At 41.6% G+C, this 26,066-nt stretch overlaps 3 protein-coding genes across 4 annotated transcripts; 1 reads left to right on the plus strand and 2 right to left on the minus strand.

Moving 5' to 3' along the window:
* Positions 1 to 135: 135 nt before the first annotated feature.
* On the minus strand, positions 136 to 8,131 carry si:dkey-256h2.1 (uncharacterized protein LOC337520 homolog). The gene is made up of 12 exons (XM_041044751.1): positions 7,501 to 8,131; positions 6,369 to 6,508; positions 5,612 to 5,787; positions 4,920 to 5,080; positions 4,503 to 4,643; positions 3,922 to 4,043; positions 3,623 to 3,791; positions 3,058 to 3,203; positions 2,080 to 2,204; positions 1,862 to 1,988; positions 1,006 to 1,139; positions 136 to 362 (listed from the first exon to the last, which is right to left on the minus strand). Exons 1-12 carry the CDS (start codon positions 7,971 to 7,973, stop codon positions 237 to 239), a joined length of 2,040 nt encoding a protein of 679 aa, XP_040900685.1. The 5' UTR covers positions 7,974 to 8,131; the 3' UTR covers positions 136 to 236.
* Positions 8,132 to 8,532: 401 nt separating this feature from the next.
* LOC121186119 (protachykinin) lies at positions 8,533 to 10,239 on the plus strand. Its single transcript, XM_041044757.1, has 5 exons — positions 8,533 to 9,275; positions 9,544 to 9,646; positions 9,743 to 9,766; positions 9,870 to 9,926; positions 10,010 to 10,239. Exons 1-5 carry the CDS (start codon positions 9,177 to 9,179, stop codon positions 10,018 to 10,020), a joined length of 294 nt encoding a protein of 97 aa, XP_040900691.1. The 5' UTR covers positions 8,533 to 9,176; the 3' UTR covers positions 10,021 to 10,239.
* A 129-nt stretch (positions 10,240 to 10,368) lies between these two features.
* Positions 10,369 to 25,097, minus strand: sept7b (septin 7b). Of its 2 annotated transcripts, none has more exons than XM_041044752.1 (15): positions 25,017 to 25,097; positions 24,822 to 24,823; positions 22,828 to 22,930; positions 21,121 to 21,227; positions 20,059 to 20,159; positions 19,800 to 19,934; positions 16,917 to 17,034; positions 16,278 to 16,370; positions 16,068 to 16,164; positions 15,918 to 15,969; positions 15,604 to 15,732; positions 14,611 to 14,631; positions 12,943 to 13,078; positions 11,978 to 12,120; positions 10,369 to 11,663 (listed from the first exon to the last, which is right to left on the minus strand). In XM_041044752.1, the coding sequence occupies exons 1-15, from the start codon at positions 25,018 to 25,020 to the stop codon at positions 11,624 to 11,626; spliced, it is 1,281 nt and encodes a 426-aa protein (XP_040900686.1). In that variant the 5' UTR covers positions 25,021 to 25,097; the 3' UTR covers positions 10,369 to 11,623. The 2 variants fall into 2 exon arrangements, with proteins under 2 accessions (XP_040900686.1, XP_040900687.1); XM_041044753.1 differs by having other exon boundaries at positions 22,828 to 22,927; positions 25,017 to 25,077.
* Between the last annotated feature and the right edge of the window lie 969 nt (positions 25,098 to 26,066).

Raw genomic sequence — 26,066 nt, forward strand, 5'->3', positions numbered from 1 at the left:
CAAATGGCCGGTCGCGCTGGGCGAGTGTGGCAGGTGATGTTTTGCATCAGCACTGCCGTCAGTGCCACACGGTGACCTCCCGCCTAAGCAAGCTGATGAAAGAGGCGCAGGAGTAATGGAAACGCTCACTAAAAGCAGTAAGAAAATAGAAATTTAATCTCTGATTGTACTTTCAGCAGGCTATCACATTCATTCATTCAGATCAATGTTCAAAAAGTTGAGTTTTACAGGGCGGATTATTTGTAGAAGACAAGAAAAGAAGACATGATGATGTATCCGGGCTTCTGGGATGGATTAGGATCGCGCCCCTCGAACAAGCCGTAGTAGATGACAGTGTTGGACTCAGATCCACTAATGTCCAGCTGAAAGAGGACAGAAACAGACAGAGGAGACTTTAATACTGTATTAATGAAACTCTCCCAAAATCTAAGCATAGCAGCTTCTCTTAAAGTGGTAATTTAACACTAAAAACCGTGGATATGACATTAAGTTACAGTTAAATCTATAAGTAAATTTGAATTCAGGAGAAGAACTGTGCTGCACATGACCACAGAGAACACGAGAGAGCAGCAGCCAGGAAAAAGTCAGGAGTTTACGCGATTATATCAAGAGTCTTTATGGTCAATAACTCACTTCAGAATAATTAAGCGCTCCTTAATTCTAATGGGCTTACTTCACTCAGAGGCTTTACTTCAGTATGACCTTTATTTCAGTGCAACGTTCCTGTAAATCTACTGGAGGCACAGAGACTTACGGGGCTTTAAACTTGTCCTCAGTTACCCTGAATCTGTGTGTGTGGAGAATAAAAACGAGCTCACACCCACAGATTTGTGTGTTTCTTTCCCAAATGTGGATGAATTTAAAAATCTCAAACAAATTTAAAAAAAAAACAAAAAAAAACTGTATCTTGAAATGCATCTAGTGGTTCAATCAGTCAGTTAAAAAGGACTGACACTGCTGAAGCGTTGAAGGTGAAATTATTACGTTTGAGGTGGAGGGACGTACCTGTTTGGTGATGTCTATCCTCCAGGGGTCGACCTGCAGTCCGTCGCACCAGCCTCCTCGGCCGTACAGCCACGTGCCGTGTTCGTTTGGTACCGCTCCCTCTTTCACTCGCATGGCACAGCCCAGAGCTGTTCCTGATGAAATGACCCTTTAGTCAGTGACTCAGTGTCCAGTCCTCAGGCTGATTAATCCATTAGTTAATCAACAGAAAGAGCTGATAAAACCAAACTTAACCATTTAAGTTAGTTTGATAACTAACTAACAAAAATGACAAACATCTGCTCAGATCCTCAAATGTGAGGATTTATATGTTTGTTTGTCTGTTATTATATGTTTTATATGATTGACAGATTCATTTGCTTGTAGATCAACATGATGTTTTCTCGAGGTCCATTTAATTTCAATTTCCAGTGACCTACAAACCTACAGAAGCCTACAGAGAATTATCACCTGATAACTCTCAGCTCTCCCTGTCCGGCCCCACAGCTTTGATTCACTCTCACTGCTCTCGTAGATTTGTTTCCAGCTGCAGCTGGCAGCTGTTTTCAGCAGAGGCCCACTGATCACTACCTGCTCAGCGCCGAGCAGCAAGCAGACGAACAGAGTTAGAGAACAGCTGGTGAACACAGTGGGGTTTTCATGAGCTAAAGAGCCAATCATTTCCCTGAGAGCTGAAACTCTTGGACTAACAAACACCCAGTGAACAGAAATATGGCTCCAGATGAACGAGAGCTGCTGATGGTGTAAATGAGCAACTGTTTGCTAAAATATTCCCGAATATCAACTTAAGAGGTGATGATATGTCAGTGCTGTGTTCACAACTGGTTTCAGCTACTGAAAATGCACCTTTCCTCACCTGCAGAGTCAAAGACGCGGGTGTTGTTGAACGCAGCGTTGATCAAGAAGTGGTGGGAGGTGACGCAGAATTCTCCACAGCCGTTCTCGTCGCTGCCGTGACCCGTGATGACGGCGAACAGCTCCACCTGAAAACAGAACAGACGCACAGCTGCTGAGACGCTGCACAGACAGGACGGTCGGCACGCGTGCAGCCATCGCCGTGGGACACCTGGTCACCTTTTTGGTTGAAGCTGGGACGGGGAACTTGATTGGCTGGTATCTCTTGTTGTAGTCTTTGTCGAAGGTGCCCCCGCTGTACAGTGACATCACTCTGAAGGGGTGGAGCTTCTCCACCCGATTACCTGTCACACAGAGACATGATTTCTATACAACCTCTGGAAAAATGCACAGAGATCAAAAACATAAGCAAAAACGTTTCTATAATGTTCATTTTATGTCAGATTTTTGTCTGTATTGCATTTTTGGAGTAGATTTGTAAGTAAATATTCTAGTTTTGTTCTTAAAGTTCTTGGTGTCTTTTATTTGCACTGCAGTGTTACTTGGCAATAAAATTTCATTATAAAATCAGCCAAATCATCACTTAAAATCTAAAACACATGACGACATGTCTCAATAAAAATAAAACAAACAAACTCATATCCAGACTCTAATCACATCCAGCAGGCTCCTGATTATTCCCTAATCATCCTCCTCATGATCATACACACTGGATTTTTTTTTTAGAGGAAGCTAAATCAAAGTATTTCCTGGAGCTCAAATCTTTGTTTTTGCTCTGAGTGTCTTCCTTGTTCCAGTAACTATTTACGGACAGACTGTTCCTTCCTGCTGGGAGATTCCTGCTCTCTGCTTTTGAAAAAATCGTCCAGTGACAGAAAATGGGCAGAAAATGTTCTGGGATGTGGTCATTTCAGTCACAGCTCTCCGTTCTCACAGAGGGAGAGTTTAGATCTGAGCATCAAACTTTCTCTGAGCTGTGAAGTTGGCATCAAAAAAAAAAAAAAAAAAGTCAGTACAAAGGGTGAAGAATAGGTTGTTTTGTTCAGTATAAGGGTTTTAACTCTGTTAAACACTGCGGTGCTGTGGCTGATGAGGTGATATTATACTGTTTTGTCTCACGATACAGATCAACGCATCGCTCCACTACAACCTGCTCAGCACATCCACAGACATCATGAAAGGTTTCTCGGTTGTTACCTGTCTGATTGCTGATGCTGAATCTTAGGTTGAGGGACACAATCCACGGCTTCGCCCAAGGCACCGTCTTCATGGTGAAGGTGCATTTGTTGCTGTCCAGCAGAGGCATGAGGGGCGACACATCTGTAAACCAGCGGCCGATGCCTCTGCCAAAATAACAAACACAGTCACATCAAATGTATAAAAGGACACAGCTCATAACCAAACACACATTCGTGCTTATTTAAGTTGTTTTTAATGTTGTTTGGAAAACTTCAACACTTTAACATTTGATTTAGGTTAGGTTCTCTGGTGATAAAGTTATAGTCCCGCACTTTTTTCAGCTGTTAAGCAAAGAGTGGCTTTCACTACTCAAGATAAGGAAGCATCGTCAAGTAATTTCTGCTTTATTATGAATCTGACGTACTTTTTTCTCTTTTTTTTATCAGTAGAAAGTAGAAAAACAGACTTGACTTTTATTATATATAAAAAAAACATACAAGTTCTTTAAAGCCTTAAATTTAGATCGATCACATTTCCAGAATTTCCAGATGTACTGTCAGAGTGTTTCACATCGGCCTCTCACCTGCGGAAGGCCGTGATCCACCGGCCCAGCTCCATGTTGCAGTAAGGACTGAGGTGGTCGCAGCAGACGAACAGCTGCACCGTGTGATCCCACGGAGCACAGGAAAGGTCTCTCCTGCCGGGACACGACAGGGACGCATCCAGCTCCAGCGTGTCAAAGTCCAACAAGGCTGCAGACACACACAATGTACAAATGTTAGTATCATTAAAAAGCTTAGCACGGCTCCTGTTTCCTTCACGCTGCACTAAGATTTTACACCGACATTTAAAACCACGTATCTCACACACTGATGATGTTACCTGAAGGCAGGTCGACTGTGGCCACCGCTCCTTTCTCTCCCTGCATTTGGACTTTGTCAAAGACAGAAACCACCTTGGCAGTCGTTTGAAGTTTGGTTTGCAGATTTGCATAGAAATCAAACCTGGAGATGGAAACAAAGACACTGATGAATGCGAAATATACTTTTCACACATATAAACTGTTACAATGCCTCTGAGGAGAGGTTATAATGGTGGGTATACACATTAAACTCAAATCATCACAGTTGTTTTGACTCAGAGATTTTCTTTCAGGAGAGTAAAAGTAAATTAGTGCTGCAATCCTGAAAATGTTATCTGACCTGCCTGTGCAGTTTCTAACATTATGTTGATCTTTGTCTACACTTCCTGGTTCACCAGATTAATTATGGAGCTCTGTTTTCGCAGAAATTCAAACAGTCGTGGACTTCCCCTCGTCACTTCCCTCCTCTGAGAATCCCCACCACTGTCTGAGGCAATGAACCATTAATCTCATAAGCCAAGTGAACAACAGTGTAAATTTTAGGAAGGCGTCGTTCCAGTCGAATCTCTTCAACACATCAGACCCTCATTTCTGTTCTCACCACTGCGACTGCCAGTTGACAAAGCTGAATGTGGGGTAAAGGAACCAGCCCATCTCAGACAGCCCCCCCTGTTGGTCAATACCGATGAAGAAGTTTGGGGACGGAGTGGTCTGGAAGGACACATTAACCTTCTGTCCAAACCTACAAAACAAATTAAAAGTATCATACCATCATGAGACATTCAACAGCTGAAAACAAGATAAATCATTTATTAGCAAATAACAATTTTAAAATCTCATTCTCTGTTCTCCAGAGACTTTGAATTTCTTGGAGTGATAATGTTTTTTTTCCCCAGAGAAAGGACAATACCAGGCTTTTGAGAATGACAGACCTTTTAAAGAAATCATTAATCTATGTATAAGGATGTTAAGCATCAACGTCAGGGGTCTCTTAATCCTTCAGGTGAGCCGGTCTTACCGGAGCGCCTGAGCAACCGAAGGCTCCAGGTGCACCATGGAAGCAGGGATGCCCAGCTGTGAATAACATTCGGCCTCAACACAGTTCATGTCCTGGATCGGGTTACCAGGCAGGGCATAGACAAGGACACCGGAGGCGTTGGATTTGGCCATGGCCTGCACCTGGAGGGAGGAACAACAACGAAGAGCTGATGCTGAGCTTGATTTACTGTTTTCTGACATTTTATACACTAAACTATTAATCAGCTAACAGAGAACATTGTCAACATCAATCAATAGATAAAGCAAGAGCTTCAACAATTAGTCAGTTAATTGATCAGCTGATTATCAACACTAATGATCTTCATCATCACTTTTTCAGCAAAAATGTCAAATACTTGTCGGTTACAGTTTTTTAAATGTGAAGATTTGATGTTTTTCTTTGTCTCAAATGATGAGAACTAAATATTTTTGGGTTTTGGACATTTGGTCGGACACAATGAGACATTTAAAGACATCATCTTGGACTGTGGGAAATTATAAAAGACATTATCTCACATTTTATGGACCAAACAACTAATCCAGAAAAATCAGCAGCAACTAAAAAAAACTAAAAAAATGTTAGTTGTAAAAACATGAATATGTTGATAAACCACCCAAACAGCTGATCTGAACAAGAAGCAGCACACTTCATTACCATGAACATCAACAGACCTTGGTGAAGAAGGAGCAGCTGCCCTCAGACACCCAGGCCACAGCACCTGCCACAGACGGGGAAGGATCACATCCGTTTCCTGCATCAGTCAACTGATACGACCCCTGACCCCAGCGTCCCATGAGCCAATCATACCTGGCATCAAGTCTCTTGACGATTATAGGCATGTTCCACCCTGTGAGGAGGGGGAAAATAATGATTACAAAAGAAAACCACAGAGTGCTTATCTGCTGTTGTTCCATGAAGCATCTTCATGATGTTAAAATTATCCTTGGTGGTGTCATGTGTTTCCACATAAAACAGGAAGTTCAACCAAGCGAGCCTTCAACATGATATTTCTGCTTGTCAGTGCAGAGGTGAAGGCAGACCTGCAAAGTTTCAGCTACAGTATATGGTAAGACAGTCTGGATGATTCACACCAAAATGCTCTTGAAAGCAAAATGCATCACCGAAAAAAACGGAATTTTGTCATTAAACTGTCCAGAAAAAATGGACGTTTTATGTTTGTTTGTTTTTTACATTCAGGAACCTAAAGAGAGTGAGCCGACATTTAGCTCACAGGTTAGCAGGGTACCCAAACTTTTACCACTATTACTGTTTAGTTTTCCGCATAACTTTTCAAATAGAAGACAACACCAAGTCCAAGCAGCTCTTACATCTGTCCAACCACCTTTGTCTCTGCTAAAACAGGTGAGTCAGACAACAATGACTGACAGAAACTGGTCCATCAGAGCCACGTCGAGTCAGAGTCCTTACCCTCGGAGGTAAAAACAGTCTGGGAGAGGCCGCAGTTGTGTCCCATGCAGCTCCAGTAGTAGAGGACATAGGGGATCCAGTTACCCAGAGCGAAGACCGGCACCGGAGAGAAGTGAAGCCTGGACAGGACCTCCTTCTTACTGCAGGAGGAGAGCAGGAGGTTAAATGTGGGTTGTCAGAGACGTGAGAGCACAGAACTGTAATGAAGTGTTTTGTTCACATTTTATGTTGACAATTCAAAGCTGATACTCAACTAACTGCACAGCACTTTATAATTATTTTGGAGGAGTCTAAAAACACAGCCTGAAAAGCAGCATACGCTGTGGGCAGCTGGGAAGGTTTCTGAACATCTGACGCCATACGTCAGCACTCTAACCATAAATCAACTGCAAACACTATATAATTAGAAAATACAAACAATAAGGTGAATCTATACATGTTTCTGACTGGAAATGTTTGACTTGATCTAGTTCTTCTTGATTAGACATAGACACAATTCAGCCTCTGAATCTTAAACTTGTCGTAAACTTGTCGTTTAAAATGTCAAAAAACTGTTAACATTTTCAATCACAGTTTCCCTGGACTCAAAGTCGTGTCTTCATGCTGTTTTGCTTTGTCGAATAAAATCTCAAAACACAAAGATATTTCATTTTTTATGATTCAAAGGAGAGAAAAGCAGAAGTTTCTCACATTTGAGAAGCTGGAACCTGCAAATGTTTGGCATTTTTGCATGACGAATATTTAAACAATCAATCGGTTATCACCTTTTTTTTTTATTTCAGGAACTGGAGAAACATGTTCACCATCACAAACACAAACATACGTGCACCACATCCCTTTTAGTTAATTGCAACTTTCAGATGTACTTCTTTTTTTTTTTAAACAGTGCTCCTGCAAATTTGGCTTCAGATGCCAAATGTCAAAAATGCTGCACAGACTTTAAACCATTAGCATTAACAACCTAATACTGTCAGATTTGTATGTATCAGTCACGTTTAAAGCATAATTACTGCCCCACTTTCACTTTTGATTCTTAAAAAACACCTTGCTGATATTGCTTTTGTACTTTTGCTTAATTTGGATTTTGAATGTAGACATTTCAACCCTAAAGCTGTGGTTCCCCTGCCTTCACCTGTGCATGGCGGCCCGTTGCACCTGCTCCCTCATCCATACAGCGTCGCTGACCGCGGAGTCGTCCAGGGACAGGAAGAGCACCTGTGTGCTGTCCGGCAGGTCCTGCACCAGGCTGGTCAGGGACGACTCCGAGCTCCACAGACATTCCAGAAACCCGGACTTGTTGGTGAAAGCGTGAATGACCACAGACCCCTGCAGAGATCCGGGCTGGTAGGAAAACTCCCCATCCAGAGTTGGGACTTTGAACGCGTCCGCGCGGTCTCCCGGCTCGGGCCCGGCGGCGGCGGCGGCCTGCGGATCGGAGGTTTTCCTGGATCTCAGATAGACCGTACTGTCGTGGAACTCCGAGACCTGCTCCTCATCTTCGGTCAGTTTCATCCGCTGCCTCGATCTCCCTGCGGCTTCAGTCACATGAGCTGTCACAACAACAAGGAACCACAGCAGCGAGGACTTTAAACGCAACACAGCCATGTTCCCGTTGACAGCGAGTGACCGTGAACTCAGCGCAAACAGCGAACTCCGGGCATTTCGTTTACAGAGTCCGTTTGGAATTAAAAGGTCGATCTGCTGCTCTGTTCTCTTAAAAACGCGTCCACGGACTTCCTGAAAATTCACTTCCAAACATTTGAGTCAGAGGCGGGCCGTGCCGCTGCCTACGGCGGCCGTAGCGGGACATTCAGCTTTAAAAAAAAAAAAAACAAAACGCAAACCTTACAGCGAGCGGTTGATAAGGGGATTTCCACTGGCAGCGGGAAAGTTAGGGAATTATGATTGACTTACTTACTGGTTTATTTATTTATTTAACTACGTTCACTTAAAAACTTTGGGGGTTAAGGGATGTCTATCATTTACTTTAATCTGATGTTACTTTATGCATCCAGTCCGCTGTTTTTTTTTTGTTTTTTTTTTGTACTTTTAACTACATTTATTTGACAGGTTCACAGTAGGCAGTTGTTTTTTTCAGATTCAGGTAATATATATGGCCTTCAAAACATTAAAGATAAGATAAAGTTTATTTATAATCCCAGGGAAATTTAATTGGCACATCAGCAAAGGGAAGAGCAAAAACAAAACTAGAATAGGCCTTCTATAGATTATACAGTACATACCATCAACTAGCATAGAAAATAGAAGTAGGGCTACTCTACAGCACACCATAAATAGGCTAGTATAAATCAAAGTGTATAACCAGTTATAAGATCTGGTCCTGTAAATACCCAGCAAAGAAGGATCTGAAAACTCCCTCCACATCTGGAGGCGGATAAAAGATGTATTAAGACTGCTTTACCAATGCGCCTCATCCCCCCTTTTGGACTAAAGTCCTGTGTAATCTTCACATGGACCCTGCGCATGAAACTCATACTAATTATAACATATGCCAAAATGAAGCCCTGTGAGTCACAGAATAATTGCAGACCCACATCATCCACTTCAGCGGTGCTTGGAAGCGCCGTGTGCGCAAAATGAGCGTTAATGGATCCCCGTGGCGCAAAGGCGCATCATCAGAGAAGACGCGCCGTTATTCTGTCTTTCGGTATTTAAAATAATCCAGCAGAGAGGTGTAGACTACCTGAGCACAGATATTTCTTATTAGCTGTGACCCAGACTAACAGGATTCAGCGTTTATATTTTTGAGCAGAAGCATCGCGGTGAAATTACGCACGGTCTGCAGTGATGGAGACACTTAAACTTGTTCTGATACTTGTTCTGCTTCTGACAAATGTTTTCTGTCAAGAAATGGATGATGAAAACAAGAGAGAAGGCAGCGAACAGGTAAGACATTATTGCATTTGTGAATTTATAATGAAAAAAAAAACAAAAACATGCCATATTACATCCTTCCAGATTTTCCCCAGAGGTTTTGGGATGGTAAAATCTTCCCTTAAGCACAAAATAACTAATAATAATTGTATTTTATGTTTGTAAGTTTAAGGAAAGATAATTTCTTTGACTCAGTCACTGGTGGAAATTAATTATAGTTTGAATACAAGAAGACATTGGCGATATTCAGCCTCTATCTTTGCCTTCTTTCTGCCTCAAGATCAAATGGTCAAACTCTGAAGTAATTCGAGACATGTTGGTGAGAATGATCAGAAAACCAAGACCACGCCAATATCTCGGACTCATGGGGAAGAAAGGCTCAGGTAGGGCTCTTTAAAGTCGTACTGTTTCACACCAGTTAACTGTGTTTACCTTCGGGCATCATGAGAAACAGATCACTGTTTCCTTCCTCCAAACAGGAAAATCTCAGACAGCACGTAAACGTGAGTATCATGATTTTACATTATCATTTCAATAGGTGGAACAGTTGCATTTAAACAAAAGTTTAAGTCTTTGTCGGATGTTTTTTTTTTTTCTTATTCCCAGGGCACAAATTTCAAACCTTTGTGGGTCTGATGGGTAAAAGGAGCTTTGAGGATCAAGGTATGATTTTATTCAACTGTCACGTTGAAGAAGTCTCATTTCAGTGGAAATCTGCCTGGTAACAGCTGATTTCATCCCCGCAGGAGTTCTGTGAGCTGCACACGGGGCCTCAACAGCACTGAGGAAAACTGCATTTGTTTTCTGGCTTCGTTTCATTTCACACTGACTACAACATGTTTTTATTATTGTTATTTATTTAGTTTGGTCAGTTTGTCACGGTTTCATAAAAACGTGAAATTTAACAGTCGAGTTTGTCACTGCTGGCAAAGCTGATCACACTTTTAGGCAACCACTGACATCTAGTGGTGAAAAACACTAAAGACTTTAAGTGATCACTGAAAATAATTTAACTAATATTTCAATGAATAGTGTCATAAAATTACTCTCACGTCACCTTAAGTGTCCGCATCATTTCCCATAATAAAACCATCTCACTTCTCAATATCATCACAGGTTTATTAAGTGACTTTGTACAATACAAATGAAAAATAAAATTAAAAATCAGAGATGGAGTACATAGCCAAAGCAAACTGCGGTGTTGACTCTTCATTTCCCACTGATCATTTCAGCAGAGCGACTGAAATATTGTTTTCTTTTTTTTTTCCAACACGTCCAGGATCACTGTTAAATGCGAGACTATTTGTTTTTTTTCCAAACAGTGGACGCTGCAGTCAAGTCTCTGAGAGTTTTCTAAACATACAAAAGAAGTTATTACTTCAGCTGGCTCGGTATATATAAAAATAAACTAAAGTGAAATATAACACTTATGACATTATAAATGGTGGTCCAAGGCTAGTGGAGATAGCAAAACACAGAGGAAAAAGAAAGCGTTACACTTAAGAAAAAAAGAAACTTTAGCCATTTTTTAAAAATCTATAAAAAAAAGGCCCAAGGTGCATTTTTATTGTCTTTCTTGGTTTCAGGTTTTTCTGTTGACACCATTTCATTTTAGGCTGTAGCACTCACAGGAGGAGGGTTAATGGTTTACCAGGTACACTCTAAACAAAACAAAGGGTTAGTTAATGCCTTGTCCTCTTCTTACTTTAATACATGACAGAAGACAAAGTTAATGTTCATATACTGTTCCTGTAAACAAATATATTTCACCAGAACTTGATTGTACAACAGTCAGACATGAATCATGGGGATTTTTATTGTCTTTGCTCTCCATAAAACTGTACACATCAGTCATTTAAAAGCAACCTTGGGAGGAAAAAAAAAAAGAGAGAGCAGCATGTGGGGGTGGGGGCATTATTCAGTTATAACAACAACAATAATAATAACACCAATAATAATAATAATTAAAATAATAATATGGGTTTGGCCTTTCTAAGATGGGGTTATTTTTTTCTGTTGTTAAGGTAAACACATTCTTGATGATGATGAGTCCCGAGGCAGCGAGGGGGTCCTGTGGTGACGGTCCTGACCGTACATACAGACCCTCCCCACCCCCCTCACATACCCACAAATACCCCCAGTACTCCCTCTATCAGGTGGGAGCAGGAGCACAGCTGTGCTGGCAGACAGAGCAGGGCCAGAGGAAGAGGAGGGGGAGGTGGAAGGGGAGGGGGAGGAGGGGGAGGGGGGGGGGGAGGAGGAGGAGGAGGTGGGTAATGTCAGTGCCACACACTGGTGTCCTGACCGGCAACGTTGGCAAACACAAACAACTCGAGCTGGGGTGGTCCTGCCGACTGTCTTTAAAAGATCTTGCCTTTCTTTTTGTTTTTCTCCAGAGTTCTGCAGAAGAGGAAAGACATTTATATCTGTGATCACCAACCAGACAGTGAAAAGCCTACACAGTCATGAATGATACCTGTGTATGCTGTTTATCTAAGTATGCATTATCTATAGCAGTGATGCCCAACATTCTGCCCAAGACAATAAAAATCTGTGGTCTACAGTCATCAGCTGAATATATGTAAGGGGTTATAAGCAGGGCGTTCATTCTTTTTCTCCTGATTTTCTTCTGATATTGATTTGATTTAGTTTAACGCGTTTGTTCAAATGTTCAGCTGAGCCATAGAAAGTGTGACAGTGGCTGTCAGCTTTACCTGGAGGCCTCCAGTTTCTGCTGCTCGAGGCGCTGCTGGGTCTCCCAGTTCCCTCTCTCCTCCTCAAACACGCGTCGCTTCTCCTCCAGCTCCTTGTGCTGAGCCTCCAGGTTCTTCTTCATCTGCTCATGACGCCGCTGAAGCTGCAGAGACACAGGCAGGACAGAGGAGGCTGTCAGTATTTTATACTGAAAGAACTGTCACATGAGCAGCCATAAAACCCGACACAGCATGTGGGCTGCAAAACGTGACCTACAATAAACTGTTATAAACTCCAGGGAGAGAAACAAATGGCTGATTTGACAAAGAAAGAAAACTAAAACCTCCAGAAAAATAATGCTGTAAGTCACAGTGAACTTCAGGAAAAGATAAGCTTAGCATTTCATTTACTTGTTTTAAGGTTTGTTTCTGGTTTTGACTCGACCTTCCATTTAATTTCCTGTCATATTACCATGCTGAATATTTTTTTTATAAGCATAAAAAAAAATAAAGAACATGTAGCACTGTTAAAGCAGGAACCTCTCTCATATCAGCAGAAGGCATGACAGGGCAAATTTACAGCCTTGTTCTTGGTGAACAACAATTTGCTGTTTAAGTGTATAAAGTATATTCATATTTTATTTCAGTGCTTTCCTAATTTGAACGAGCTTTGTAATGTTTGTGCTGTAATGAAACCTCATTTTATTGCAATTCTCCAAACACATGGGAAATAAAACAAAAGAGAAGGTTAATATTTCCATGAGTTCCACAGAAACTCTAAAGTCTAGTTTCGGGGGCGGGGACTCACAAACAGAACATCCATTTACACAAATCAAAGACATGTTTTCATACAGCTCTCTCACACTCACACTAACCGCTGAAACACGTCAGCACAAGAGGAAGGAAGGAAGGTGCTCAGACATGAGTAACTTCACAGGGCCATGAACTGCAGTATTGAGTAACACAGGTGTGTGTGTGTTTTTTACCTCTGCTTCAGAGTCTTTGAGTTTCTGCACTTTTTCCTTGACTTTCATCTCAAACACCTGCTCCATCTCCATCTCCATCTTCTTCATCTTAGCCACGTGCTCTCGCCTCTCCTCCTCCATCTGGGCCAGAGGACTCCTGCACAGGGAAACACATGAGCGCGCGCACACACACAGACACACACAGATACATGCACAAACACACAGATTTAGCCCAGCACTTCTCTGCATCACCAGCGGCAGTCCACAGCTTCTTCTCTTTCAGAGCAGCCGAAAATGAGAAGAAACTGACTGTAAAATCGGCGCAGTAGATTTGTAAAAATCTCAAATTGTGTTGGGAAACATAACATCATCCCACATTCCCCAAAGACATGAATACAAACTGTTGGGGTACAGGAGGAAAAAACGTTGTTTGACGTTTCAGGAACGACAGGATCCAACAAGAGTGTAAAAGGAACAGGAAACCAAACCAACCATGAGACATTTCTACCAGAGGAGGGACCCAAACGCTAATGCAACGAACCTGTGAACACTGGTGGTTAATGCAGGTGGTGGGTTAGATGTTAGGAAAGCTCAGCAGGATCCTTTGTTGCAGTGTAAGTGCACAGAGACCTGTCATGAGTTATTTGCAGAGGTTACCTGTGATTATGAGGAATTTAGGTCGGAGGAGTGATGACGGCAGCGAAGCTTGTAAAGCACCGTCTGATCCTGTCTGATGCATTATGGGTTATCAAAGTTACCGTAAAAACAGGTGGAAATCATCTTCACGCTGCAATATACTGTTTTTAAATAAAAACAAATACACATGGTGTATATTTGTGACGGCACTTCTCAGGGTATTTCTGGTAGAGATGCACTGATCCCAGACACCTGCTCAGTATCAGCATCGATACTGACCTTATTAACACAACCAATCCAGACTGAATTTTTTTTGTTAATGGAATTATGATAATTAGGCATTTCCACTATAAGTTTGGGATTGGACTCATGTTAAGAAGGAAATGGTCGGAATAATGCCTCCCTAATTTCTGTCTAAAGTCTTACCGCTAAGCTTTATAGTAATTCTTCAGCTCAGAAGAAATCAAACTACTGCTCGGATCGATTTTCTTATTATTAGAGATCCTCTGTGTTTCGCATTTATTTACCACCCGCCTCAGGCTAGATGCCCTCTCAGATCTGAGGCCAAGATTAGTGACACATGGGTGGGAATATGACCTGAGATGGAACGCCGCGTCGCCACAACAAACACATTTTTGTCTCAAGTGTAAACACTGTAGGTTTTACTTCAACATTGTTGTCCTACATGTCATAAACACTGGTAACCATTCCAAACATCTCATGTGCAGGTTTCAGTTTTTAGTTCAGGCTTAAAAGCAGCAGGTGGAAGCAGCAATGAATACACCAGGTGGAGAGACTGGCGGAGAAAAAATTAAAGCATCACATTCAAGGCCGTCAAACTAGATTTATAAGGAGGTGTGGCAGTCCACAGGTTTCCCCCTGCTGGTCTGGGAAACATCTACTAACAGGGGGAAGTCGAGGGGGGACAGCTGACCCAACAGGGAGGAGAGAAAATACCCAAACGCAGGCAACGAGGGAGAACAGAGGACGGATACAGAGAAATGAACATCTTAAACAAGGGGCTGAAAAATAAGTGAAAAAATGACCACTTACATTCCTTCAACTGTGTCAAGTCTAAAAAACAAAAACACATACAACCAAACACACACACACACACACACACATTCACACACACACACACACACACACACACAGACACACACAGCATGCAATGATGAGGTCATGCACTAAAATAAAACTACAGTCTACTGGATGTGTTCTGTGACTCAAACTACTTTTTCACTGCAAATGGAAAAAAAAACAGAAAGCTTGGAAAAAATAACAACGTGGGCTTTGTGAGCTGGGTGTCAAATACATTAGCAGAGTTGGTTTAAAAAAATAAAAAATAAAGTTTAGCTGTGTGTTAGCATCAGCAGCGTGAGGCCTCTGTTCAGCCGTAGAGCAAAATCAGTGGCATGATTTTATGCAAAGTAGTAAAGTGAGAGGCTACGACAAAAGCAAAACCACTGAGTGGTTTTCAAACGTCACAGAGGACAGATGGTCCATGAATGAACTCCCTTTGCCTTTTCAGTTACCTGGAACCTAAACACCTAAATAAAACAGGACATGAATAAATAATTTGACAGCAACTCTGTCGTGTGCAATCACTTCCTACAGCCACTTCCAAGTCACACATATATCCAACTCAGTTTAACACATACAGCTGGCAAGAAACGTGGCCATTTAAAGCCTGTAAATCTTACAGATCCACCCTGCTTTGGATATTTCCCTGCCCCCATTTTTCAAAATGTAATATCATCAGATACTGATAAACTCTGTCTCTATTGACTCCTGGTAAACTCCTGGTAGGGAAGAAAATATTCAGCAGCATTTGGTTGGTTATACAGTAATCACCCAAATTTTAATCTGCTTCATAATTGGCTTAGTAAAACTAGGCCCCGAAACAAGTTAGCAGCAATTCACAGGTCCTGTTCTATTCTACACAATCTAAGTTGCAAGTAAAAATAATTTTATGCAGTTTGCCTAAAACTTTTATTTTATTTTCTGTTTAACTAGTCAGAAGTGAACAGTACAGTTTGTCCTTACTTGGTGGACAGTTGTCCTTTAGCCCTGTTGTTGTCGACTCCGTTGTAGGTGACAGCGGCCAGCTTCCTGCTGCGGTAGTTTTCATAGTGGACGTTGTTTGTCACATCCTTCAGGTCCTGCATGTGGGTTCTGCGGATGGACAACAAAGAATTCAGAATATTTAAAATGCTCGCTGAGCAACGTTTCCAACGTTAGCACAGCTAACACACTTCTTGCGTTAAACAACTGCTCACATTTATTTATTTCAGACTAAAAACATCGATTGAAGTGTTTATTAACTGTAAATGTTACAGCTTCTTTGTGTTTTTCAGTACCTGATGAGCATATCCCTGAGGATGGTGAAGTCGCAGTGGTCACTGTTTTCAACTGGGAGGGAAAATAACAAGTCAGTCAGTAAATTATGAGGATAAAAGCAGTAACTGTCTGTATCCCCAACACCAAGCGACATAACAAAACTTTCATACCTTCTGCAACCCCCCAGGGGTATTGTCTCCCTCTGACCCTCTTGCCATTCACCTCAATGATGGTGTTGCTTCCTACTACGGCCAATGGCAACTTGTCCTAGCGAAAGAAAAATATATGGGTATAAGTAATACAAGTGTTTTTGAGCCTAGGTTTGTAACAGACTGTGACACTGACTGTAATTTGATGCGTGGACCTGGCAGGTGACATACCTTGATCTTCTTCACCAGTCTGTTCTCCTCTTCGTCGTCCGTCTCAGGGAACTCGTAGATCTTGATTTTGTGCTCTTGGATTTCCCGCATGATCTAGTGCAGGAGACGGGAGAAGAGAAGATCTCTGAGCAACTTCCGGCAGAGCCGCTGACTGGAAACGGCTTAACAAAACAAGTACAACCTTAACCTCATGTTAAGCCTCACACACTCAAACTGACACGTCTCTGTGGTCACATCTTGTCCAGAGTCAAGCCCACAATGCAAATGTATAATCACATCGGTAAAACAACTTAAAATGATGAGTTCAGTTGCAGTTTTAGTCTTCACCCTGTGTTGTGTTGGCATAGTGACTTTACACAGTGTACTGACTTACTTGTATGGTCATTTGTATGAAGGTGGACTTTGGTGTCTCTCGTTTCTAGCTTCTAGTAAAAGTACAACACAATACCACAGTGCAAAGTGAAGCAATACAAACTGAGCCATTCAACAGTCCTTTTTTGTGTGTTTACGGACAACTTTTTACAGAGACACTGTTCTCTGCTCGACTTTGCTTCAAGATGTACGACACCGCCATCAGCCGAGGAAAACGCCTCTCAGATCGTTTTTCTGCGGTAGCGTGCAGCTGTGGAAACCACTGACCTGCTTCTTGAACTGTTGGCATTCCTCGGGGGTGAGGGTGTCTGCTTTGGCGATCAGTGGGATGACATTAACTTTCTCATGTAACCGTTTCATGAACTCAATGTCCAGGGGTTTCAGCCTGCAGGGAGACAAAGATGCAGCTTTACATGTAGTTCGACTGAACATCTTTGAGTCATATCGAGTTATTACTTACTTAATACTCAGGACTGACGTCTTAAATGTAGAAGTCTGTCCAGCACATTTAAGGTCAAAATAATGAATTAAAGTGTTGTGGAGTCTATCCCTTTGTCATTTTAGAAATAAATGGGGATATTTTGAGGTTTTGGATTTACATTTGATCACTGCTCCTCGGTCTGTTTTTTCTTAGATAACAAGAGAATAAATGTAGTTAAACCAAATATAGAAAAGTATCGCCTGACTGATGTTTGTAATGTCTAAGAAAACGACCTTGTAGCCGTGAGAAAGGGTTGCTATTCTTGGCTCTTTCTGAGCTGAATAAATAACATTTGACTTTAGTGAATCACTGAGTTGAAGATTTGCATTTCACTTTGTATTCACATCTTCATTTGATTTCCTTAGGACACTGTGGAAATATCCCTCTGAATCAAACTCTGCCCAGAGACAGAATTTGTTGTTTTTAGTGGTTAGAGTGGGATGCATGTTTGTCATGTAGCCAACAGCCATGGAGGTCGATATACAGCACAGTGCTGCTCCGAGACGCTTAAGAAAACCTGAATTGGTAGTTATCTGACAAAGAAGCTACAGCAAAAGCAATTTCACTAGTTCTCTATTTATCAAATAAACAAAATGAGGATTCTACTAATATCATTAACAGATAATGACAGCTGACAACAAGACACTAATAAATTATGTATAAACCATAAAACAAACCCTCAGACAACAGAAAAAAAAGGACAACAGTTTACAACATCAGGGCTGGCTGATTATTTTCTTGATAAATCAATGGATCAATAAAATCCCAGTGACAATACGGAACCCCGAAGTGACGTCCTCGCCAACTAACAATCCAAAACCTAAAGATATTCAGCTTATGACGATATATGAGAGGAAAAAAAAAGAGAAAATACTCATCAGTGATAAGTTGGAAGTCAGTAATGTTTGTCATTTATGCTTGAGAAAATACTTAAAACAATAAATCATTACAAAAATAGTTGGCATACATTTTTCTTTTGATGGATCATTGCAGCTCCATATAACATACGGAGCATACATTCAGCAGACATTCAGTACCCTGATTATTAAATCAGTATTTGATCTCAAAATATTGAAGCCGTCCCCTTTCTTGTTTTATTCAGTGTATATAGGGACTATGTGGTTTTACACATAAAATAAAATAAAATAAACTAACTTGCTGGTGCTCACAGCTGGGTTTAACCACAGTCTGAGAAAGGCCACATTGTATGATTTAACAGAGAGTGATGCGAGGGATCGTTTTCTTAATGAGTCACTGTCCTCAAAAGTCAGACTTCAGCATTCAGACTGTCTCCCAGTGTTGGAAGTCATTGTGTTGCTGTGTGAGAGCAGTCAGCTGGTGCTATGAGGGGATGCTCTATGTGTGTTTGTGAGAACATACGCTGCACATCCTCAAGGCTAAAGTGCTGCTTGTGTGGGTACAGAAGACGGGCTTGTACAAACACAACGTCTTAGAGGACGGACAGTCATAAGCAAGAAAAAAAAAAAAAAAACACCACGAGAGCGGAGGACAGAGGCCTCTTCATTGTTTACAGTAAGCCATGGTCAACAGATTTTAGGGCATGTGAGCACACGCTTGAGATTTGCATACACACAAATAGGGCAGCACCACACATCAGACACAAACAACATCCAGCCCTACGATGACAAACAGCAGTATTTCCTTTTGTATATTTAAAGGTGCGGAGCTATAACCAGGGGCAAACTTTCACATTAACACCATGTTAAACGTGCATTTAAATGAGTTACTGACCGAATACAGGCTAAAGTTTTTTTTGTGACAGGAAATAACTGCTTGAAGCCTCATTTTTCAATTTCACTACTCCCACACTTTCTGCTCTTTGACTGAAAAGACACATACACTTCTTAAATGAAAGACAAGATGAGATCCGTCCACTAACTAGAGAAGATGGTGGCTTGCGAATAATAAACACTGAAATTAAAATTCCACACAGTCATCTCTTTATGAAACATTTGGCAATCAGTATCATCTGCTGGGCATTTTGCCAGTATCTTCGTCTGTATAGCCCCCCCCCCCCCCCCCCCCCCCCCACACACACACCCCCACCGTTTTTTCCTCCTTTTACAAGCCTCAAGTTTTAACCCTTATTTTGCAAGACAAGCTGACTCAGTCTCACGTTGTCATTTACAGCAATGAGCAGTTGTAAGAGATGGAGTAAGACAGCACACGCACGTACTGCACATACAGTCCCCGACCTCAGGAACTGCCTATTATGACCACAGTTTCACACTGTTGGCCACTGAGCTGTTCCTGAAGCAGATGAGGGTTCAGCATCTAGCTGAAAAGGTTAAGGTAGAAAGAGCTTTACTGACTACCATCTGTATAGCAGTGCGGGAATCTGAACCAGCAACCTTCACTTCCAGTCAGCCTCTGACCTCTGGGGCACTGCTGACCTCTTCTTTTCCCTTTTAACTCTACTATTTTTGCTCATTTCCTCCCACTGTTCACCCTTTCCCTTCCAACGTTTTCCTTTCTTGAGTCCTATTCAGACCTTACTGCCATCCACTTCCTTTCTATTGAACAAGGAAGTGACATTTAAGAGTTTGATTCACACTGGAACCGTGTTTGCTGACAACAGAAGGTGGTTTGGATGAAAGCATCCACTATAAAGGTGTTTATTGTCTTATGAATTTGTCTCCCAGACTCACCCGTGTCCCGAGGGGGCGATGAAGTACAGGCAGCAGTGGATTCGGCTGTCGGGCATCTGTCTTCTATTCACCCGCGATTCTGAGTTCAGGTAGTCTTCAAACTTGCTGTCTATGTGGTCGATGATTGGCTGCCAGCTGCATAACACAAATTACAGCTTCCGTTATGAAACAAAGCCCCCGGAGGACTCCTTGAATTAGGAATGGGGGAGAGTAGCTTTGGCATTTTGGGGGTTACAAATGCAGTTGTGGTGTTTCTTACCAGTTGCTGTTGTCGACAGCATCTCCAAACCCTGGGGTGTCAACTATTGTGAGCAGCAGCTGGACACCGCCTTCCTTTATTAAAACTTTGGACTGCTCCACCTGACACAGCAGACAGAACGAGGGGCACATTGTGTTTACTTTTGCCACTCACTGTGCTTTTGAAGCCAAACTATTTAATTAATAATAAAGACAAAAGACACAGGTGGAGTACAAAATCATTAGCATTGTAAGCTAATAGCATCACCGATTATGTATTTAACATAGAAAACACTTGAGGCTAGCAGCATGTAGCAACACGCCACCACACACTGTGGTATTAGCCAACTATGCTGAGAAACCAGAAAAGTATACAAGCATCTGAAGATAGCAATGCTGTCAGTCAGGAGCCAGACAGATAAAGTACAGCACCTGGGGCACTCAACATTCAGGACAAAGTTGTGTAATTAAAGAAGATGAAGATTAAAGCATTTATGGCACAAGCTGACAGTGAGTCTGGATTATTTAAACCACGAGGAAACTGAGGATTTACTGCGTGTTTTGAAAAAGTCAATCAAACCTGATCACAGTCTGGAAAATGTTTTTTTTTTTTTAACAAATTAATTCAGCTGTTAACAGAGCTTCACCTCAGGAATTCAAGAAAGTCATATAACAGATACTGTTCTCAACAAACCCGATAATTCTCCTCTCTTTAAAATAAATATACTACTGCATACTACATATTTGAGAACACATGAAATCAAACTGATAAGCAGGTATGTATGTCACTGACACAGATGCACTATGACACATATAGACAGTCTCTGTTTGTTCTGTGGCCACAGTGCTGACCACATTTTCAAAATTATGGTTTGGAATACTGCCAAAGCTGTTTGCTGCCAAAGTGTGCCATTTTTCCACTCTCATATTTGGTCTACTTAGGTGGCCATTTCCCATCTGTTTATCGTTTTTTGGGTTGTTTTTTTTTTGCCCCAGCATACGCTAGCAATGCAGGTGTGTTTGGTTGTTTTAACACTGCGTGAACTTCTTAGCTCAAAGATATCTTTTATTTGCCAAAATCTACCTGTACAGTCTTTTTGATTCTATGTGAAGGCCCAGGATACTCTGCTGAGTACAGGTCTGTTAGGAACAGAGAGTTGATCAACGTGGATTTGCCCAACCCTGACTCACCTGAAACAGAGGAAAACAAGGGGACAAATTAGACTGAGACAGACAGAGTATTGCATTATTTGGAAAAACACACTGAAAATCCATTTAACAAAAACCCTGAACCTTGCATTATACCCACACAAAGATCACTGCTGACATCTTAAAGACAGTCAAAGGGCATGTGTCTAGCTGGGGATGAGACTGACATTTGCAGAGGACATTAATCCATTTGGGTAACAGTTAAAAGGCTAAGACAACAACACAGACAATTGGTCATTGTGTGCCCCGTTTCCAAGTTCCCAATGAAAAGGATCATTAGTGGAAATGACCACTGGCACTGCCTGCCTTGGCTGATGGCCACAAGTCAATATTTAACGAGCCCCCATTTACACCAAAGCTACAGTCAAAGGGTAATGTGTGGAGCTTGTACTGTAGCGTTGGTCTGTCGTACATTTTATGCATGGCATGTAACTATCTGCTGTGGGTATGTGCTTGTTAAATTTGCTGCAGTATGAAGTGATGACAGTCCTGCGAAAAGGGCTGCTCTGCAATGTGTGAACTGAACATGCTGTTGGGTCATGTGTTTCACGAGGCATGGACAGACGTGCCAGTCACTGGTGGTAATACTAGTCCCGTCGCTCCCCTTCCCTTCCTCCATCTTTCATCCTCTTTTCCTCTTTCACACCACACTGGTGACGCATTGCGTTGCACGGCGGGGACATGTGGGCTCACAGCTCATCCGAGCCAAGAAAAACTGAATATTCTGTGTGTGTCTCCATGAAAGAGGGTGACACCATAAAAACAATGGCAAGCATTTCACTGCAAATAAGTCCAGACAACCTCTTATACTTTCCTTGTTGCTATGCCATTTTCAATCTTTTGGATCTTTTCTGCAATCATTCCCTAAATAAAGCGGTCTGTTGCAAACACACTGAAGCATTCACAGGCCCCAGAGGACCAGTTGGTTACCATCCAACAGCTTTAATAAAGAACACTTCAGAGGACAGGAGCAAGCAAAATCCGAGTAAGCAAGTAAAAAAAAAAAAAACTGCTCACTAATATGTTTGAAAATTGATTAGCTACTACAAGTAAAAACCTGTAAGGAGACTGACTGGTGTGAACGCTGTGGCAGATGTGCTATTCTTAGAGGCACGCTGGATACAAATTCTGTTGGTCCCACCACAGGAAATGGTTTTGACCCGAAGAAACATTTTCCCTCCAAACAGAGGACTGATCAGCCAAGGAGGATCTTGGCCCAGTGTCAACCACCACATCCAAGCATTTTAAAAGAATGTCCACATTTTTGATTCGCTGAGTGCAGCCCTACATAATTCCAACCCAAATGTTTCTGTTCTAGGAGACAGCGTCAAGAGCCTAAGATCAAGATTAATTCAAATCAGAGCAATGCATATGTCCCCTCCTTTCTGACTCAGCAATTAATGCTACAAAGCTGGGGGCATGTCCCTTGTGTATAAATATGGCTGCACACACACAATCTCCCCCTCTCTCTCTCAACAAGACACCACAACAAAGCACTTTAAAATGCCAACCGCAATGAATACAATGCAATGATTCAAATAAAACAAGGACAAACAGAGGGCTGAGCAGCGTGTGTTCTTACCCACGACCATCAGGGTGAACTCAAAGCCCCTCTTGACAGACTTCCTGTACACTTGGTTAGGGAGGCTTGCAAAGCCAACATATCCTTCCAGATTCTTTTGCTGCTGTAAGACAGTAAAAAAAAAAAACCCCACAAACATCAAAACCATAAAAAGATTTAATCTTGCAATCTGTTTTAGCTGCAAAGCTCAAAAGAAAAGTCTTTAAAGCCCTGTTCCAACGCTGTTGTAACTGAAATACATTCCAAATATTCTAACCACGGGACCCTGATGTTCCCAATGTCAAATTTCGATCTAGTAGACTCAAAGTTAGACAAAACACTTTTTTTTCCAACACTATTTGAAAACTCCACATATGTACTCTGCATCAGCTTATTCAAGTTTTCACTGAAGATATTTAACATTTTACACTGAGAATGACGATGAATGCATCGCGACAATCATTTTTAATTGTAATTAAGAAAGACACTGATATACTTGAGACTCTGCATTTTAAGTTAGCTGAAAACTATAAACATAATGCCTGAAAAAAAATTCAATTTCAAGAATTTTCAATTCCTTGACGTATAAAGATAAATTCTCTACTTACAGCTGTTTTGTGTAGATCATTGCGATGCAGTTCCAATGTGCAGGAAGAGCCCGCGTTTCCAGGGTCACAAAGCAAAGGGAGAGAGCACAAAAACAAAAAAGGAAACTGAGAATCAATCTCTGGCCATCTCATAAACACACCATTCTGTATCCAGAATCAGTTTCCCAAGCTGTGAAGCCTGGGGCAAAATGATTCATGATCTTCACTACTGTTACAACACACACAGCATTGGCCAGTGTGGTGCATATTCCACTCCACTTGCTCCTTTAATGTCAGTTGCGCCATAAAGTAAGGCCCATTCATTGTTGCAGCTTTTTCTTTTCGCCTTTGGCTATGAGAGGATTTCTGCCTCTTACACTGGAGCATCTCCTGCCTACCAACAGCAGCCCACATGTCTTCTGTGTGACTATGGCTTATGCTGATTTGCCTACAGGATGTGTAGCTTAACCTCAGTAGCATCCTAGAGCTTCAGTTAGTGAATCAATATGTATCAAACCAAAACACTAACTTTTCAAACTGGTTAACTAGCAAACAATTATCAGGCGTTTTTTTAATTCATAGCTTATTTTTGAAATCTAAATAGCTGCAAAAAAAATTAAATAAATACTAACAGCTGTTTTAAAATGTCTGTCTGTTTCCTTAACGGCAATGTCAGACAGCGTTTGATAAAGGAAGTGGTGTCAGGTGGAAGACTAGGCTGCAATTTGACTGTGCAGATTTTTAAATGCTCTCCTCAACAGGTCTCATTTTTTGACTTAGAGGTCAGTCTGAAGCCAATGAACGTAAAAGTCAAAACATGAACTCTGAGGTAATGGATCAGGTATAATCCAGATTAAATGGCATCTTTGTCCTCCTTATACCTAACTGTGAGAGAGCTTCCTGATTTGGCTTTGATTGCCTGACCTAGATGTTCCAATCATTGCAGGTTCATCAAATTATTGATCACACACTAATGCAGCTGCCATCTCTGACACACAGATGCAAGGAAGTGGTCGTTCTCCACTTTGAAAGAAGCATTTTGAAAAGGTCTTCATGGACAAATGTAATGCCAAAGACACTGACTGTTCTTTTCAATAACGTGGCATTATTTAACGTTTTTTTTTTACAAACCAAGTAGAAAGCCCTTGCAGCTCACATGTAGTAACGTTACATGTCGTTTACCCCTTAGGTTCAAACAAGTTAGCATTAACGAGGGCTGTTTAATCCAACATACGACACTTAGTTAGCTAAAATGAAAGCTTTAAGAAACACTTCAGCGTAACCCTAAGAAGAGTGTTAACGTGGCTCGTTATGTTAGCTTGTAACACACACAAAAAAACATTTAGTGAAATACTTTGCGAAAGAGCTAAAGGCAGGAAATGACACTCCCGTTAGGTTACGCTGCCTGCTAGCGAAGCCGAGGCTAACAGCTAGCTAGTTAGCAACCCATCCAACTGGAGGCGGACGACTGGGCGTTGGTTGCTCAGACAACTGCAGAGTAAATAGCGGCAAAGCCCAATAGTTCAAACAGTGAATCCAATATTAATACAAACAATCAGAGTTGTAGTTTACAACAAGGCTTTCAGAATAAGTCGTGACAGTAGCTAACGGCAGCAGTCTCACCCATAACGTTGACGCTCCCTGCCGCCTCAAATACCGATCATTCACAAGCCGACATTCCCCTTCTCACTGCTTTTGGTTGAGTTACGCACTATGAGGCGCGCAACGCCTCCCGTGCCCAACAAAACTACGGCAAAAGACTGACGTAAACTGTACGTGAATCACCAACGGAGGCACACACCAGTCTCGCGATAATATGTCAATTCTTTGAGTCCTAACATGTTCTCGCGATAACCAACCTTTTTTTCAGCACGAAGACCTTAATTTCTTTTAGAACATGCGAAACTCATAACATCCCACTCTCTCACCCCCATCATACATTTTCATTAAACAATGGAGGGGGCCTGATTCGTTAACGTAACACAGGTTAAATAAATTAATTTAACAAATAGTTCGTAACATAGGAACTGATGAAACTGCTGTTTTACATAATTTCTGGTTAATTTACAACATGTATGTGAGCATTTGTGTGTGTCAGAGTCAAAAGACTCCGGTGACGGAATGCGAACAGCGTCCGTTGTAGCCATGGCAACCAAGACACTCTAGTACTGCTCACCTGCATTGGTTAAAAACGTAATAAAACCCAGCATTGTTTTTCTAATTTGCTAATGTAGGAGCGTCTGCTGTTACAAGAATAAAAACTATGTCGACTGTGTCCTCGACTAAGGATATTTAATGAAGAAATACACGTATTTCACAATTCAAAACAACTGTCTGCTGCTAGTTTGCGATGCTGGAGGAAGGGTAAGAGACTTAACTTGCCTGTTTTCCTGTAAATTCACCAAGCCAGCTGAATTCAGCAGCTTCTTTAAGGTAAACATAAAGAATCGACCTACCCCTCTTTTTAGCGCTGTTTTTTTTTTCAGTAGGACTCTTAAATTTCTGGTTAAGGCAAGCTAAATGTCACTATGTAATAATAACTAAGTGCATTTATGCAAGTATTGCACTGTACAGTTTTGAGGTACTTGTAGGCCTATTTCACCTGAGTACCATTTAACTGATAACATAAGTTACCTTGCAGGATCAGATGAATAACACAAAACCAATCAATAA

The sequence above is a fragment of the Toxotes jaculatrix genome, chromosome 8, assembly GCF_017976425.1.
Source record: "Toxotes jaculatrix isolate fToxJac2 chromosome 8, fToxJac2.pri, whole genome shotgun sequence".
Classification (NCBI taxonomy): Eukaryota; Metazoa; Chordata; class Actinopteri; family Toxotidae; genus Toxotes; species Toxotes jaculatrix.